Genomic DNA, 16,053 nt, shown 5'->3' with positions numbered 1-16,053 from the left:
AAAGGTCCACGGCAATCCTTAGCCAGCATGGTCACAGTCCTCGTCGTAGGGGCGTTTGCCAGTCGCTGGGATGTGCGCACTTGGGGTGCCGTACTTCTTGTACACCGGTGTAGGAGTAACCTCAGGAGGGTCTACAACGACCACAGGGGTTTCTTCTGGCTGTTCAACCACGGTTGCATCGTCGAAAGCCTCAGGAGGGTCCACAATCACAACAGGGGTCTCGGGCTCTTGTGATGCAGTGCAAGGAGCAACCGTCACCTCGACGTCACCACTTGGGGGGTACGGAAGAGGGTCCACCACGATCGGAGGTTCAGTTGTGCAAGGCGCTTCCGTCGTCTCGACAACGTACACAGGAGCTTCGGTCTTGTGTGATTCGTACGGAAGTGGGGGATCAGTGTGAGGGGCGTAAGTATCTTTGACAGCGTGTACGTAAGAGTAGGTGTTATACCTGTTGGTTGTGACAGGTACATCCACCGAAGTGGTGACCGTCTCAACCGGGGCCTGCTCAACCGGAGCCTCCTCAATCGCCTCGGTGACAACTACTCCACCATCGCACGCCTCAGCTTCACCCGATCCAAAGTCTTGGGTCCAGTAGTGTTGGTACGTCGTGTCGGCGTGGTGCGCGTAGGCACAGCCTAACATGGTGTAGTCGCCGAGGATATTTTCGCGGTGGCCGGGAGAGTTCATCCAATTCTCCATGACGGAATCGACGTCGGCTTGGCCGGCGGCAACGTTTTCGGCCACCGCACTCCAGTCGTAGTTAGCTCGTGTGATACGCTCCGAAACACTCGTTCCGTCGGTGCCCGTGTGGCCCATGAAGTTGCTAGCTGCCTGGTCGTTCGAGTGTCGTTGAGCCGCATCTTGAAGCTTCTTATTGGTGCACAGCGCTGGTAATCCGTGAGCCGCTCGCTCTTGGTTGACACGAGCGAGCATGGCGGAAAGGTATTCGTCCGACGAGGTGTAAGACTGCAAGTTCCGTTGCCCTTGTCTAAGGTTGGTAGCTTCTGCTACCGTAGTGGCGACGAGCAAGTACGAAATCAAAGGCCGGAGAACGAGCATGTTGCAGGATACCAGTTCTTCTGATGAGGCTTCGTCGAAAGTTGCTGCACTTGCGAGCTCGGTAGTAAATTGAGATGTGAGAGTTTGAGCAGAGTGAGCTGTGCATTGAGGTGAGCCTGTCGTCGAGCTTCCGTGGATTTCATCTAAAGGTGGCATGTCCTCCAAGAATGCTACATCAAACACCGGTAGTCGTTGTTGTCGTAGCAACGCGAGAGTGCACCCATGGGTCCATTTACTACTCTGCGAGTTTCGAGTCGCCTGTCATCGCCAGACTGTAACTCGGTCTGCTCGGTGCGACGAAATCAGCATGAAAAGAGGTTTAGCTAGTGACCTCGTGTTCGGCGAACGCGATTTCCCCGGAAACACCCGTACCCAAGCGTTTTCAGTGCCAGAGTTCATTTGGGTCTAATATTGCTTTACGGCCGTAGCGACATCTTACTGAACTCCGACCTGTGAAACGAGGTGGTGGTAATGATGTCGTTTGCGGCTCACCAATGGCTACCCGATCTTCAAAAGAAGAGGCTGTGCGAGTAACCCGGCGACAATTTAGATCCTGTACACCATACATGTGCATCATGCAATGCATGATCAGGGGTTCCGAAAATGCTATTTATATTTTGCTGGAATACAAATAATTTTACCTATTTGGTCGTCAGAGGTGCCTGCAATAATTGAACATATTGCAAGAAATATATAGGAGTTTGCATGGAGAATAAGTATTAAGAAATTATTGCGCTCCCCGAACGACCTTGCGCACAGTGGCTGCGCTCCAGTACATGCGGTTCACCTTTAAAAAGAGGATACTCTTGAGATGCAGTGGAGTCATGGCTTGGCGGTGCATGCCAACCACTGCCTTCGCCTGACTAAAGAATCTCTCCACGATGTTGGAAGTCGGAGCAATCATAGACACTTGATCGCTAAAGCGTGAAGTAGTTTGACGAAGTCGTCTCGCCTGCTCGAGCGCAATTGCGGCAAAATCTTTACCTAGCGCTGCTGTCTCCGACGAGCTCGATGGAGGAGCGTCTTCCGGGGCTAGCGGCTCAAGCATAGTCTTCTCATCGTCAGACAGCGATCCCTCACGACCCAGCAGGACATTAACACAAGCTCGCTCGAAGACAGGACTCTTGACGATCTCTGCGTCGGCTGGAGGTACTTGGCGACTTCGGGTTTCTGAGCAATAAGCGCGTCAGAGAGGTCGCGCACGTCGAGTAGCGTTATGTCGTCCGCACTTTGCAGCTTTTTAGAGGTTGATTCGTACATCTATAAGGTGTTGAGGATCGTCTTCAGCTGCTTTTCCTCTCGGCGTGCTGGCATAAACTCCGCCAGCTCCTCTTCAATGTCATCACTGATGAACTCCTTCAGCTCAAAGTATCTGTTCACCATGGCAAACGTCGATGACCAGCGAGTGTCCTGCTTAGGGACTGGTCGAAGAAGTGTTTTTCGCCTAGCATAATAAAATTTTTTATCAGATATCAGAAAACTAAAATTAGTCGAATTAACCCACCGTAACTTTGCGGACACCAACAGCGAATTTTTCACCTTGTACATCAACTTCTGGATCTTAGTGATCAGCTCATCGTCGCCAGAGAGGAGCAAGTTTACCGCCAGGCTCAGACGATGGCTGGCACAGCCCACCATCGAAACCTGCAGCAGATCGGCAACAGCACCGTTCACGGAGCAATTATCTCCGACAATGTAGACAATATTGGCTTTGCTCCGGCCAAAGTAAGAGAGAATTGTGTCCAGAAACTTAACGTGACTGCGAGCTGTGTGGTCGCTGACCTCATCGTCGACAAGTGGCGCCATTGCGACCAAAATGTTCTGCACTTGCCATCGTGGCGAAAGGATGCAAAGACTGCGACGTAATGCTCTGAACGGAAGGTCCACCCGTCAAAAATGATGCCAAACGACTTTGGCAGAATACCAGCGATCACAGTTTCAACTTCACGGACTAGTAGGCACATGTGTTTCACGAGGCTGTCCGTCGAAAGGCTCCCAATCCTTACGTAGTTAGATGCCGCGTCTGTCTCACAGAACGAGAAGGGCAGATTGCACGAGAGCACAACGTCAATCCAAGAGAAGACTTTGTGAGTCTTGTCATCGACGAGCCCAACTAACGTTTTCGTATTTGAGCTGGCGCTTGTCATGTCCGCAACGAAGTTTGTGTGCCACATGAAGACGTGGCCAAGTAGGTTTGTGTAGCCAGTGTTAGGCTCCATTCGGCGCTGGACACCACAGCGACACTTGTATACTGCAGTAGGCTCTTCATCATCGTCGAGTACAGCCGTAAAATAGAAAGATGACACTTGCTTCGACGTGAACGGGTGCGTGCGAACCATCTTCTTCGACGTCTTGGCCTTCTTGGCATTCTTTGGCGCTCTGGGCGGGGCGGAAGCTGCCTTTCGACGCGGCTTTGGAACGCTCCACGGGGTCTTCGCAGGCATCGTATTGAGTAGAAAAGACAATGGGCTGTGAGTGTATTGCTCCAGCTAAAAATGCTAAATTGTTGGAGGATGATGCGCCATCAATCGATGAACGTGCTCCATTCGAAGAAGTGATTGTGAACCGGTCTCAGGAGACCGGTTCGCAATAGGGTTATTGGTGACACAGAGCACAAAACAAATATTGCAGCCCTTCTAAGCAAATCTAAAAATAAATAATTTTTCGATTAAAATACAAAAGTATTTAAGAAAAATAGTATTTTCGGAACCCCTGTGTGCGCTGGCCGTTATTAGCCCCACAAACCGTTATCTGCTCATTGAATGATTTCTGCAGTTATAAAAAAAACTACCGGCGCCAGTAATTCGCCTGTGAGCTTTTCCTTGCGCTTACGAACAGTAAAACGAGACTACGATCGCAACGACGTGGGGGCAGGACGCCCGCAATTAATTTCAATCAGGATTTCTTGGTGTTGCCTCGTGGGCATAAATTTCATTTGTGGAATTTTTAATGATGTATTGACCGAAAGATATTTGTCGCTTACAGATTTCTCTCTTCGTACCCACGCATGGGTCACATCTTCACCTACTCTTCATACAAGCTCTGCTTAAAAGTTCGACTCGCAATCCTTCTGGGATGCCGAAGGAGGTGTGGTCGTAGCAGCAGGGGTCACCTCGGGAGCCGGGGTGGTCGCTGCCGGTGTGGCCTCAGGGGCAGGCGTCGTTGCAGCCGGTGTGGCCTCAGGGGCAGGCGTAGTTGCAGCCGGTGTGGCCTCGGGGGCAGGCGTGGTTGCAGCCGGTGTGGCCTCGGGGGCAGGCGTCGTTGCAGCCGGTGTGGCCTCGGGGGCAGGCGTCGTTGATGCCGGGGTGACCACAGGTGCAGGCGTCGTCGATGCAGGTGTCGACACGGGGGCAGGAGTCGTCGATGCCGGAGTAGACACGGGAGCAGGGGTGGTGGGTGCCGGAGTGACGACAGGGCCCTTCGTTGCCGGGACGTCCTGGCTCGGGATGAATGTGGCCGGAGCCTCGGGGATTTCCTTAACGGGAATGGGGGTCGTGGGAGCAGGGGTCACCGGGATGGTGGTGTTGCCGCCCTCGCACGCCTCCGTTTCGCCACTGGCAAAGTCCTGCGTCCAATAGATTCCGTACGTACTGTCCTTGTTGTACGAGAAGGCCGTGCCGAACATGGTGTAGTCCTTGTTCATGATGTTCTCGTAGTGGCCCGGAGACTCGATCCATCCCTTCATGACCGAGACGACTTCCTCCTGACCAGCAGCAACGTTCTCAGCGCAGCCATCCCATTCGTAACCAGCCTGGGTGATACGTTGCGACATCGTGGAGCCATCGGCACCGTCGTGGGCCATGTAGTTGTTCTTCGCCATGTCGTCCGAGTGGCGCTGAGCAGCAGCCTGGAGCTTCTTGTTCATGCAAAGAGCCGGCACTCCCTGCTTTGCGCGCTCCTGGTTGACGGCTGTCAGCATAGCGGAGAAGTAGTCGCCCGACGGAATGGCATCTGTGGAGGCCGTGGCGGCGACCAGCAAGAGAGCAAGCGAGAACTGGGACACGGAAAGCATGCTTGGAGCGGAATGTATGTGGTGCTATGCGCTGTGTCCGAGAGAGCAAATTGCGAATTGCGAAAACGAACCAGTTTGGCAGCGTTGCGCGCAGTCCGATTGTGGAGTGGCACAGTGGACGAGGTGTCGAGGCACTGACGCTGGAATTGCTGCCCATGCCATGCACGTGGTCACCATCGCAAGATGGAAAGCCTCTCGCTCTCGGGGAGGAACAAAATTGTAAAGACGCTTTGGTTAACTTATAATACGCTTCAATCTTGCAGCCAAATCTATCATACCCTTGCTCAATTATGAGGCTGAACGCGGCGCAAATTGCATAGAGTGTCGTGTCCAATACAGAGAGATCGTCTGCAACAAGAACAAGAATTTGTGTGGATAGGCTTGGACAAGAAGTACGACGTAATAGTATCCGATGACATTGAATGTATACGAACAAGTGTTCCCTGCAGCTTCAGCGCTAAGCTTAAGTTGACTCAAATCGTCCATGTAATTGCACGATTTCGCCGCACGGATGCATCGACACCTTGACGTTATGCTATCTACTACGGATACGAACGGGAGGGTCTTATGGAAGAAATGAAGCGTCTATTTGGTTCCCACATCTACTGGTGACGGCCGCGTGAGACCGAGCACCTGTCCATTTATTTCATATACCCGCATTGGGGATACATCGCCTACTCAGTACAACAAGTAGCTTTGGTATCTTCTCGCACTTAGAAGTTCGACTGACAGTCAGCCTGAGCAGGAGTCTCGGGGGTCAAGGTCGTCGGGGCGGGTGTCACCGGGGCCTCCGTAGCGGGGGCACCCGTGACCGGGGCATCCGTCACCGTCGTTGGCGCAGGTGTCGGGGCCTCTGTCTCGGCCTCACCCTGAACCATGTCCACGTCCTGAGTAGCGTTCTGCAGCGTTGTCGAGCCGCTCGTGGTGGCACCGTCGCACTGCTCTGTTTCACCCGTACCGAAGTCCTGCGTCCAGTAGTGCTGGTATGTGCCTTCCTTGTTGAACGCGTACCCGGGGGCGAACATCGTGTACTCGCCCATGATGTTCTCCAGGTGCTCCGGTGAGTTGATCCACGCCACCATCACGGCGTCCACATTCACCTGACCGGCAGCCACGTTCTCAGCCACGGCGCTCCAGACGTATCCGGCCTGCGTGATACGCTCCGACATGGACGAGCCGTCCGAGCCGTCGTGGGCCATGTAGTCCTTGATAGCCATGTCATCCGAGTGACGCTGAGCAGCGGTGTGCAGCTTCTTGTTGAGGCACAGAGGCGACAGGCCCTTGGTGGCGCGCTGCTTGTTGACGGCGGTCAGCATGGCCGGAGCGTAGTCATCGTAGGCCGCGTAAGTTTTGACGTTGGTGGCGATGGTGGTGCCGCCAAGTTTGCGAAGGTAAGAAGCGTCAGTGTTGGATGCAGCCGTCACGATAAGCAGCAGGGCAAGCGAGGGCTGAGCGATATTGATCATGATTATTAAAGTTGGTGATGTAGTTGAGTTGGTTTCGATGCAAGTTGGGAACTGAGCTGTTGCTTGCGTCAAATAAAAGCCTGACGAACGCCATTTGGTTGCACCGCCACACACTCCAGCAAAGGTGTCCGTCTGGTGCAGATATGTGGGCCACCGCAGCGGTGCCCCGTTGGTCTGTCCCGTGTGGTATTCCCCCGCGAGCGTTGAAAACAGTTGTCGGCCTTGATCGTTCGAGAGGAACAGAAACTGCGCTCACTGTAGTCTCATTGCACCGTCATTTCGCTTGAGTCGTTGTGACTCGAGTCGAGTCGAGACCATCACAGAGCAGCGCACAAAGCCGAGAGTAGTTCAACATTCGGAGCGCTCTCGAATGGAGCTCAGAGCTCCAGAGCTTTCACGTCTTCGTTCGCGACAGCCGTTAGCTCGATGCTTCGTGCGTGCGTCGGCAGTGCCGACTCGGCACTGCGGCGAAGGTTATCGATTGTTTCTATCGTTGCTATCGCGTTGGGTGTCCGTAGCTGTGGCGCCAAACGGCATCGGAGAACAAATAATACCTCCACGCCCTTGGTTTGTTTAGTTTATTTAATAAACTTAACAAAAACTTAGTTCTTATAAAAAAAGTTTTTGGACAGCTGACACAACAATACCACAATGCAATGCTTGACATGAAGCTGTCGCGTCCTCGCGCCCTGTTCGCTGATTTACACCTCGGAGGATGAGCCCCAACTGTTCGCCCTGTTGCCAATTGTCGTGGCCCTTTGCAATCTTCTGCTGCAGCACGTGGGCTCCATTTCGTGGCCCACATGTCTTGTCGACCGAAAACCAGGGTTGTTTGTCGGTGTGCCACATTGGCCGGGGGGCACTTTGCCTGGCAGATGTACACTGTACATTGTACTGTACTTCCAGAAAGCCATCGCTGGACCGGAGCTCACTGTTCTGCTCGTCACCGCAAGATCGATCGACTGCTGACATGGCCACAGTTATGTCTCAGTTCTCAACTTGCCACCTTTCAACCGCATCGAAAGCAACTCAACTACATCACCAACTTAAATAATCATGATCAATATCGCTCAGTCCTCGTTTGCCCTGCTGCTTATCGTGGCGGCTGCATCCAACACTGACGCTTCTTACCTTCGCAAACTTGGCGGCACCACCATCGCCACCAACGTCAAAACTTATGCGGCCTACGATGACTACGCTCCGGCCATGCTGGCCGCCGTCAACAAGCAGCGCGCCACCAAGGGCATGTCGCCTCTGTGCCTCAACAAGAAGCTGCACACCGCTGCGCAGCGTCACTCGGATGACATGGCTATCAAGGACTACATGGCCCACGACGGCTCGGACGGCTCGTCCATGTCGGAGCGTATCACGCAGGCCGGATACGACTGGAGCGCCGTGGCTGAGAACGTGGCTGCCGGTCAGGTGGATGTGGACGCCGTGATGGTGGCGTGGATCAACTCACCGGAGCACCTGGAGAACATCATGGGCGAGTACACGATGTTCGCCCCCGGGTACGCGTTCAACAAGGAAGGCACATACCAGCACTACTGGACGCAGGACTTCGGTACGGGTGAAACAGAGCAGTGCGACGGCGCCACCACGAGCGGCTCGACAACGCTGCAGAACGCTACTCAGGACGTGGACATGGTTCAGGGTGAGGCCGAGACGGAGGCCCCGACACCTGCGCCAACGTCGGTGACGGATGCCCCGGTCACGGGTGCCCCCGCAACGGAGGCCCCGGTGACACCCGCCCCGACGACCTCGACGACCTCGACGCCCGAGACTCCTGCCCAGGCTGACTGCCAGTCGAACTTCTAAACGCGAAGAAGTGCTTTTGTCACCCCTTGCGGGGAACCCAACCAACACCACATAGAGCTAAATGTAACTGCGTAGAATGAGTGAGATTTCAAGGTGCAGACTAGAGTTGGAATGAGCTGCAACAACCCGCATGAAGCGCCAAATTCAAGGTTCTCGACCGCAAACCCGAAGCTGGTATGATGGTTTTTCATCTTCATTTGAAAACCTCGAGAACCAGATCAGTTTGGCAAGTTCAGGTTTGTCGGGCTCGTTATGGGGCCCTGGTCCCGGTATTGGCGTGCAGTGGTTTCGCTGAAAAGTCGCGAAATGGAGCTTGAACAAGCATGTTCGAACGTTTAAAACAAAAAATCTGGAGTATGGTCGAGTACTACTTCAGGTTTGGCACGTAGGATCGGTGGTACGCTACTGCTTGGAGGCTATGGACGCGTAAATGCAACCTTGAATTGCATCAGCACCAATTATCGGAGTCGATGCTGTTATGGTGCTAGCGTTTTCAAATGTTGAACACGTGAAATAACCTTTTAAGCAATTTGTTTTTTTAAAAATTAAGAAAAGCAAACGGACTAAGTCTACCCAATTTTGGGGGAGCAAATATAAGGATAAAATATCATAATCACAGTAAAATGTCTGACAAACACAGCAAGATGCATTTCAGCACACGTACAAGGACATGCCTTGGAATAGCCCGTATCGCTTGCCAACCCGCGAAACAGGGACACGAGGAACGACCCAAGAAATATCTCTGCGGCAAGTGGTTCACTCTAAGCCCACAGCCACTGGTGACGTATCTGACACTTAATAAGACATTGCGAGGCACCGCTGCTGCTGTGTACACTACCGCTGCAGAGGGCACTTTGAGGTTGCCGGTGTCATAGGTGTGGCTGCCGCTACAGAGGAAGAATTGCGAGGCTGTCCCTACTGTCGGCGTGACTGCAGAGGATAGTGCGAGACTGCCAGTGCTGGTGTGACGAGATCCGCTACCGAGAGGATGCTGGAGCTGGTGGCATACCACCGCTCCACGAAAACGTAAGTGCTGGATTGGCGGGACCGCCTCCATAAAGACAAGATGCATACAAGTTGATGGGGAAGGTACCTGTAAGGCTGTTGCAAGTAAAAAGTATGTGGCTGTAGTCAACATTGATGCTGGTAGTGATTGATTAATCAATGCGTGTGTATTTGGGCGTGCTACCTATTCCCAATGAAGGGCATGACCTGCATGTCTTGGACGCCCTACCGTTTGGGGAAGTCCGTCGCTGGTAGCCACATTTAAGCCTCGTTTTCTACTGAAAATCACCATTAGGCGCTCGCCGTCACGGTCTACATAGTTGCGGCATTGCAGTGCAAATTGAAGATGTACACAGTCTCGCATTTTGAAGTGGTAGCGACACGGACAATACTGCGCTTCCAATTCGACAGGCCAGCCTGAGCTCGGCTGGTCATCAATTTCCATTATGGCGTAGCTCGCCAAGAACTGGGCAGCAACGCCGAGCGCTTCTTCAGACCACCCTCGCGACGGGATGTAGAATCGAAGCGGTGGTTTAGCAAGTACACGGACAATGTTACCGTTAAAATCATCCACTTGGAAATTGATACAGCTCTTGCTGAACACGTACTCGGTGAGATATCCACCGCGTCGAAGTGCTGTCGTGCGCGATAGCAGGCGCTTGTCGGATGTACGTATTGCCTCAAAATCTGTCGGTGACAAAGGCCGATGACTGCAGCAGTACTGCATCTGCTGAAGCAGCACAGCAAGCTTCAGCTTTCGTTTTTGCGTGTTGTCACGCTTGAAAGCTCGGTTAAAAGTCTCGCACGTTTTGTTGGTGGATGCGAAGCCGGGCGGTGTACAATATACTTGCCTGTTACTGAAATTACCCAGTAACCATTGTTTCTCCATGTACGATCGAAACTTGTCCAGATCCATGTGAGCTCTCCAATCCGCCTGGGCCTTTGGTTTCAGGGCCAAAAATCTTCCTTGCTTTTTGCAAAATGGAGATCATAGATACCACGATACACCTCGCCCATCGCGTCATCATGCAGCCGCTAAGTGCGCTCCTTTGGAGCAAGTCGGACCTTTGCTACGACATGATAAAAACACATAAGGAACGTGTACTCACCAAAAGCACCAAAAATGTTTTCTTAGGCCGTTGAACGGAGCCTTGTCTGCGTCGCCCATTATATAATGGACGTTTAGTCGTTTGTCAATCACTTTGGCATCGATGGCGTCAAGGGCTGTGAGGGCATTTGTATAGTGTTGTTCTTCCAATTGTGAAAAAAGAAAGAATGCCAACAAGTGAAACTTTCTCGCTCCATCCGAGATCCCGCATTCGATGACAGGTTAGCTAGTTTGCGCTAGCTTAAATGTTGCGTCAGTGTGGAGAACTAAGGATGTAGGGTTTCGGTCTGAGAGCGCAGCAGTGACTTTGTAGTAAAACCCACAACAAAAAGGTAAGCGTCCGAGTCATCACTGACAGTGGCCTTGCCGAACCCATCTGCTCTAGACGTAAGCGTGAATGCATCGTGCTCATCCTCTCGTCCGTTATACGCAGCGGCAGCTACGGGAGACGACAGTTCTATGTAGCGGTCAATTCCGCCCTGTTTTGTCCGTCGATAGTGATTAACTGCATCTTGAACTTTGCACAATTCCGGAAGCTCTTGAAGCGTTTTTTTTCGAATTTACGCGCCATGCCGTGTAAGATGCGAAGTGGTGTAAAGTTTTCCCTGGTCATGTCTTGAATAAACGCCTTCTGCGCGCGCGTTATCTTAAGCTTTTTGCGTGGGCTGTCCACCGAAAAGTGCTTGCCGAGCTCACAAAGCGTAACTGCATTGGACGCCAGGCACGTGACTGTTTTGCCACGCCAAGGACACTTCGCAAACGGCGCTGCACTGCGTACAGTCACACGACAGTATCCTGTACCGCATTGAATGGGGAGTGGCAGAGCGCATGAGGTGCAGAGTATAAGCTGACGCTTCGATGCTGTGAATGTCTTCATACTCTGAAGCAGCATGTCGTCATCGTCTTCGGACAGGTCACAGGCATACTCCGGTACTCGCCCCTAAATAAATTCGCCTTTTTTTGGAGCGAAAAAAACGTGCATTTTCAGCTATTCCCACGATTACTTTTTATGCGTGTCCCTCGATTGGTCGCCCTTCTTACTGAGGTTGCCTATTTACAGCACTTTTCAGTACCGCAATACCCATATGTAATTGCTTTCGCTCCGAGGAGTCTTCTTCGGTGGTGTTCTGTCTTCTTACGGCGAAATACAGTAAATCGGCGAATGTACATCTTACCATCCGCGGTGCATGTCGGCGGTGCTGTTTCCAGGCCGTAGGCTGCTATCTCCCATGGCTAGTTGCGTCTCACGGAGACAGACTAGCCAGAGTGCTTGCTTTACATCCTCTTGGAGTAGGATGATATTAAGCAAATGAAGTCGGAGCACTCTTTTCCGCCTTCGTTTTGTCCCTGCCCGGAATAGCCGGTCCAGATGTAATGTGTGAGCCCACACCGCGTTCTTTGCTTGCCATTGATTGATTCTAAAATTTGTTACCACGAATTGGACTGTGATCGGGATTTCATCCGTTTCCCTAGATTAAAGGTGCACTAGCCACCTAAACTCGACCGTAGGTCGTGCCACAATTACTCGTCACTGTTCTTATTTTGTTTTTGTACAAGTCTGCTATTGTTGTACTCGTCGTTGAACGTTGGACCAAAGTATTTTAACGTGCCACCTAAGACAGCGAACCTCCTCAATTTCTGATCAGAATAGAGCAAGAAGCCCACGTAGATTTTCTTATCGCCGAGTGCATCTATTAACCTATTTGCATTCCTAATAGTATGTCTGAGCTAAATTGCCCGCAGCAAGAGCTGACATCATGCCAGAAGGATTACATAGTCCGGTGTTATGCTTCATATCCAAAGAAAAAGAAGAAGGGATCTTGGCGGCGCGTGTCTGCTGATTGTTCACCGCCTGACCCGACAACGAAACCAGGTTCGACGTATTTTGCACCATTTCTGCGGTGGCTGATCCTTATCAGCTGTATATCGCTAACCTCAAAACAAAATGTAGTCACTTTTGCATTCGGAGCTTCTGATTCTTGAATACTCGTACAAGCACTCAATATATGGTTTCTGTGCCGAGTACGCACACAACACTCACACGGAGCTTGCTCATTTTCTTGTTAAACTCATTGTTTCGTCAGTCAGTGGCGCGCCACTATGCGGTGTGATGTGGGCTTGTTGCCAGTAGGTAAGATATCCGTACAGGACGTAGTACGTGTTGTCAATAGAAGGATACGGTGATGCTGCTTTAAAACGTTTTTCGCTTGAACAAAGCCAACATGATGTATTCCAGGATAGGCCACTAAATGGATGATAATACAGCCAGGTCGCTAGCATTTATGCGATACTTGGAATAGAGACGTCTGTCGAGATGAAGTTGATTCCCTAGTATCGATACAGCGTGGCAGATGGCAATATTTTTAAGTACAGAAGTCCCCCTTAATAAGCGTAGGGGTCGTCTCATAAATTTGCATAGATAAATCAAAGCGATCTGGTGAATTGTCAATTGTACCTCCATTCCCTGTTATCCAATATAAAGGGTATATGATATACAAGCTACGCTTATTCAGGGGGGCTTCTGTAGGCGTATTGACGCTCGCTAAGGTATCCTGGGATTTCCTACCCCCCTACGCTAAATTTTGGAGGACCGATATTAGTGACCTGTCTTCTGAACAGCAGATACTGACTTTGCATCGAAAAGTGCCTCAATGTGGTGTCACTTACGAGCGAACTGTTTGAACGAAAATCAAGGCAAAGTATTTAGGGTAACATGTCGTTCATCTTGCAGATCACGTTAAAGTCGGGTGGCAGCGACAAAGACTTCCTGTAACGGGGTTACATGGTGTGGAACACACAGGGGTACGAAGTACCCGGCGAGTTAACAAACTCTCAGTACATAAGTTGGAGAGTTAACAAGGTCTCTCAGTACGTTGGCTGAAAGCCACACGTTATGCATTTGATTAGGTTTAACTATGCTAGATAGTTAAAGAGATACATTTACCCCTAGGCGGCTTGGCCGCAATAATAGTAAATAAATGACTTCTGGTTTTGAAGCATAAAAGTTAAGGTGTTAACTTTGAGCCCTGGTCTTGGGCTGTAAGTGTCCTTTGGATAAGGAACTTAGTATTAGTGACTCTTTGAGTCGAACGTCTTCCTCTGACGCTAAAGCTACGGCAGCCCCGCTACACTTGGTAGCACTTGTAGTCAATCCCGCTCCTGAGTCGGTTGACTATATTCTCTGCGAGGATGGAACACCCCGTGTTCGCGAATTTGCCCCCCGGCGCAGCAGGACGCGCTTACTAAGCTTATGTCCTTGCTTGGCCCGGAGGGGCGTGGCTCATCTTGCATCGCAAAGTCCAGAAGCGGTCACTGCCAGGCTGGAATCGTTCTCCCGCTACGAGAACGCGCTCTTGGAGCATGTCCAAGAGAAAGATGAGCGCCGCAACGGCGGCGGCGTCGATGACGCGTGAAGAGTCTATGAGACTGAAACCGCTCATGGTGAGCGTAAAAACCTTCGAGGGGAAGGATGGAGAGAATCTCCTTCTCTGGACCCGTGAGGTCGAGATGGCCATGGGATCGGCCCTGCTCCAGTCTGAGCATCAGCGCGTGGCGCTGGCTATCTCCAGGCTTGGAGGTCGCGCTCGCGAATGGGCACTAACGTGCGGCACGTCTGTTGACGCTGCATTTCCCACTTGGGAACGGCTGAAGCAACAGCTTTCGCGCGTGTTCGCGCCGCCTAATCAGGCGTACCGTATCCGGTCAAAGTTTCTTGCTACCCGCCAGGGTAAGAAGGATTTATTGGACTATGTCCAAGAGTTGAGAACTCTTATCGCCGGAATGGCGGCGGACCCTCTTCCGGAACTGGTCAGCATGACCGTGTTCATGGAGGGACTTCGTGTGAGCGCAGCTCGAACGGAAGTGTTCCGTGTACACCCTAACTCTTTTGAAGAGGCGGTGGATGTGGCATTGAATGCCGAGCACAACTTCAGGTCGGCGCGACCTGGTTGGAGCGCTGGTAGCGCAAGCTCTTCGAGCGGTCCCGAGCCGATGGACCTCAGCTATGCTGAAGAATGAAGAAGCGGAGCTTCTGCTGCGGAGCAGCGCGCCGGCATCCGCAGATGCTTTGTGTGCAATAGCACTAAGCACTTGAGGGCCTATTGCCCTCTGCGCAAGAAGCGCGAGGCTCCGGCGAGCCAACCCTCCAGGTCATCGCCGGGAAACGGCAACTCCCAGTAGGCGCGGGGCGGCCTACTGGGGAAGAACTGAGTTCTGTTGTGCCTCGAAGAGGTAGAGGGCAACGGGGCTCAGCCCCGAAGAGAGCTGATCTCTCTTACGAGAAAATTGTGTGCAAGCCGGGCTTGCTGGTCGTTCAAGCGAACGTGAAAGAGCTTTGCAAAGCCATGGAGAGTCTTGATTGACTCGGGAGCCTCGAGCAACTACGCCCGCCGCTCCACCCTGGAAAGGGAGTCAGCTGTATGCTGAGGCACTGGAAGTGCCAACGAGAGATACGATCTCTGTCCGTCTCGCGACGGGGACACTGGTAACTGTGTCGAAGGTCTCTGTCGACCTTGGAGTGAAGTTTGAGAACTTCGATAGCGTGGAGCGCTGTTTGGTCTTAGACCTGGATGCGAGGTATGACCTCATCCTTGGCATGGCATGGCTGGAACGTCATGAGCCATGGATCGACTGGAAGTCGAAAACGCTGGGTGCGTCGCACCCTGCTCCTAGTGGAGCTTTGGTGAGTCATGAACCCACCTCTGCTAGGAAGCAGAAGCGCTTTTGGCGCGAGCACGAGGCCGAGGCGGCCGTAGTGCTGGACATTGGTATGTCCGAAATTGTTAGCAACGAGGTTGCTGTTTGCCCTGAGGGCGTACGTGGTGCGGCACGTTATCCGCGGAGCGGTGCAGGTCAGGTCAATGACCAACTGCTGGATCCTGGTGAGGACGAGCGCGGAGTGGCGCGTAATCCACTGAGTGGTATGAATCTGGTCGATGACCTACCGCTGCGTGACCCGAGGGTCGCGGTCGACTGCGAGGCGAGGCATCATGGGCGTGGCCCAGGAGATGCAGGTGAAGTGACACCTAGTTCACTGTGTGAAGGTCAAGAACCTCTTGGCTTTCAGCCGAGTGTCTTGCGAGACACTGTATCCTCTTCGAGGAGTGATGGTGCTGCTGCACCCGGTGGTGGTGACGGAGATGTCGCCACACCGCCCTCATCCGGCCGGGCTCGGTCGCGGAGGGAGAGGAGAAGAAGACGCAGGGCGTCTGTGACGTCTTCGACGTCGGACGATGTGTCCAACGTGACGAGCGGTGATGCTCCACGTGATTGCTGTGAACAGCTGTATACACTCGTGAACGGAGTGACGGGGGAGGTAGAAGGCGATATCAGCCTTGATACTCTGCCCGCTGCAGATGCTCTGCTAGAGCTGGACGAGATGTCCATTGCCGAGTTCGGCGAAGCCTTAAAGGCAGGCGAGCTGTGTCATAGACCCACTACACTCCAAAAGATGTCATCCCTCCCCGACGGCAGCATCGCATTTCACACACTTTACCGCTACTCATCAGTGTGGTTGTGGTGCATCCTCGGCCACAAATGCCAGAGCCAATCTTCTAGTCAAAGGAATAGCTGGTGCATTTCGCATC

General features: G+C 52.4%; 4 protein-coding genes across 4 annotated transcripts; 1 reads left to right on the top strand and 3 right to left on the bottom strand.

The window, feature by feature from the left end:
* Window positions 1-18: 18 nt before the first annotated feature.
* Window positions 19-933, bottom strand: PITG_10412 (SCP-like extracellular protein; the record flags this gene model as incomplete). The annotated part of the gene is made up of 1 exon (XM_002902165.1): window positions 19-933. One exon carries the CDS (start codon window positions 931-933, stop codon window positions 19-21), a length of 915 nt encoding a protein of 304 aa, XP_002902211.1.
* A 3,172-nt stretch (window positions 934-4,105) lies between these two features.
* Window positions 4,106-5,111, bottom strand: PITG_10410 (SCP-like extracellular protein; the record flags this gene model as incomplete). The annotated part of the gene is made up of 1 exon (XM_002902164.1): window positions 4,106-5,111. The coding sequence occupies one exon, from the start codon at window positions 5,069-5,071 to the stop codon at window positions 4,106-4,108; it is 966 nt and encodes a 321-aa protein (XP_002902210.1).
* Window positions 5,112-5,784: 673 nt separating this feature from the next.
* PITG_10409 (SCP-like extracellular protein) lies at window positions 5,785-6,387 on the bottom strand (the record flags this gene model as incomplete). The annotated part of the gene is made up of 2 exons (XM_002902163.1): window positions 5,785-5,796; window positions 5,854-6,387. The coding sequence occupies 2 exons, from the start codon at window positions 6,385-6,387 to the stop codon at window positions 5,785-5,787; spliced, it is 546 nt and encodes a 181-aa protein (XP_002902209.1).
* Window positions 6,388-7,743: 1,356 nt separating this feature from the next.
* On the top strand, window positions 7,744-8,355 carry PITG_10408 (SCP-like extracellular protein; the record flags this gene model as incomplete). The annotated part of the gene is made up of 2 exons (XM_002902162.1): window positions 7,744-8,175; window positions 8,332-8,355. The coding sequence occupies 2 exons, from the start codon at window positions 7,744-7,746 to the stop codon at window positions 8,353-8,355; spliced, it is 456 nt and encodes a 151-aa protein (XP_002902208.1).
* Between the last annotated feature and the right edge of the window lie 7,698 nt (window positions 8,356-16,053).

The sequence above is a fragment of the Phytophthora infestans genome, genomic scaffold (assembly GCF_000142945.1).
Source record: "Phytophthora infestans T30-4 supercont1.18 genomic scaffold, whole genome shotgun sequence".
Taxonomy (NCBI): Eukaryota; Oomycota; class Peronosporomycetes; order Peronosporales; family Peronosporaceae; genus Phytophthora; species Phytophthora infestans.
The sequence above is the reverse complement of the archived record's forward strand: the minus strand, read 5'-3'. Positions and strand labels throughout refer to the sequence as shown.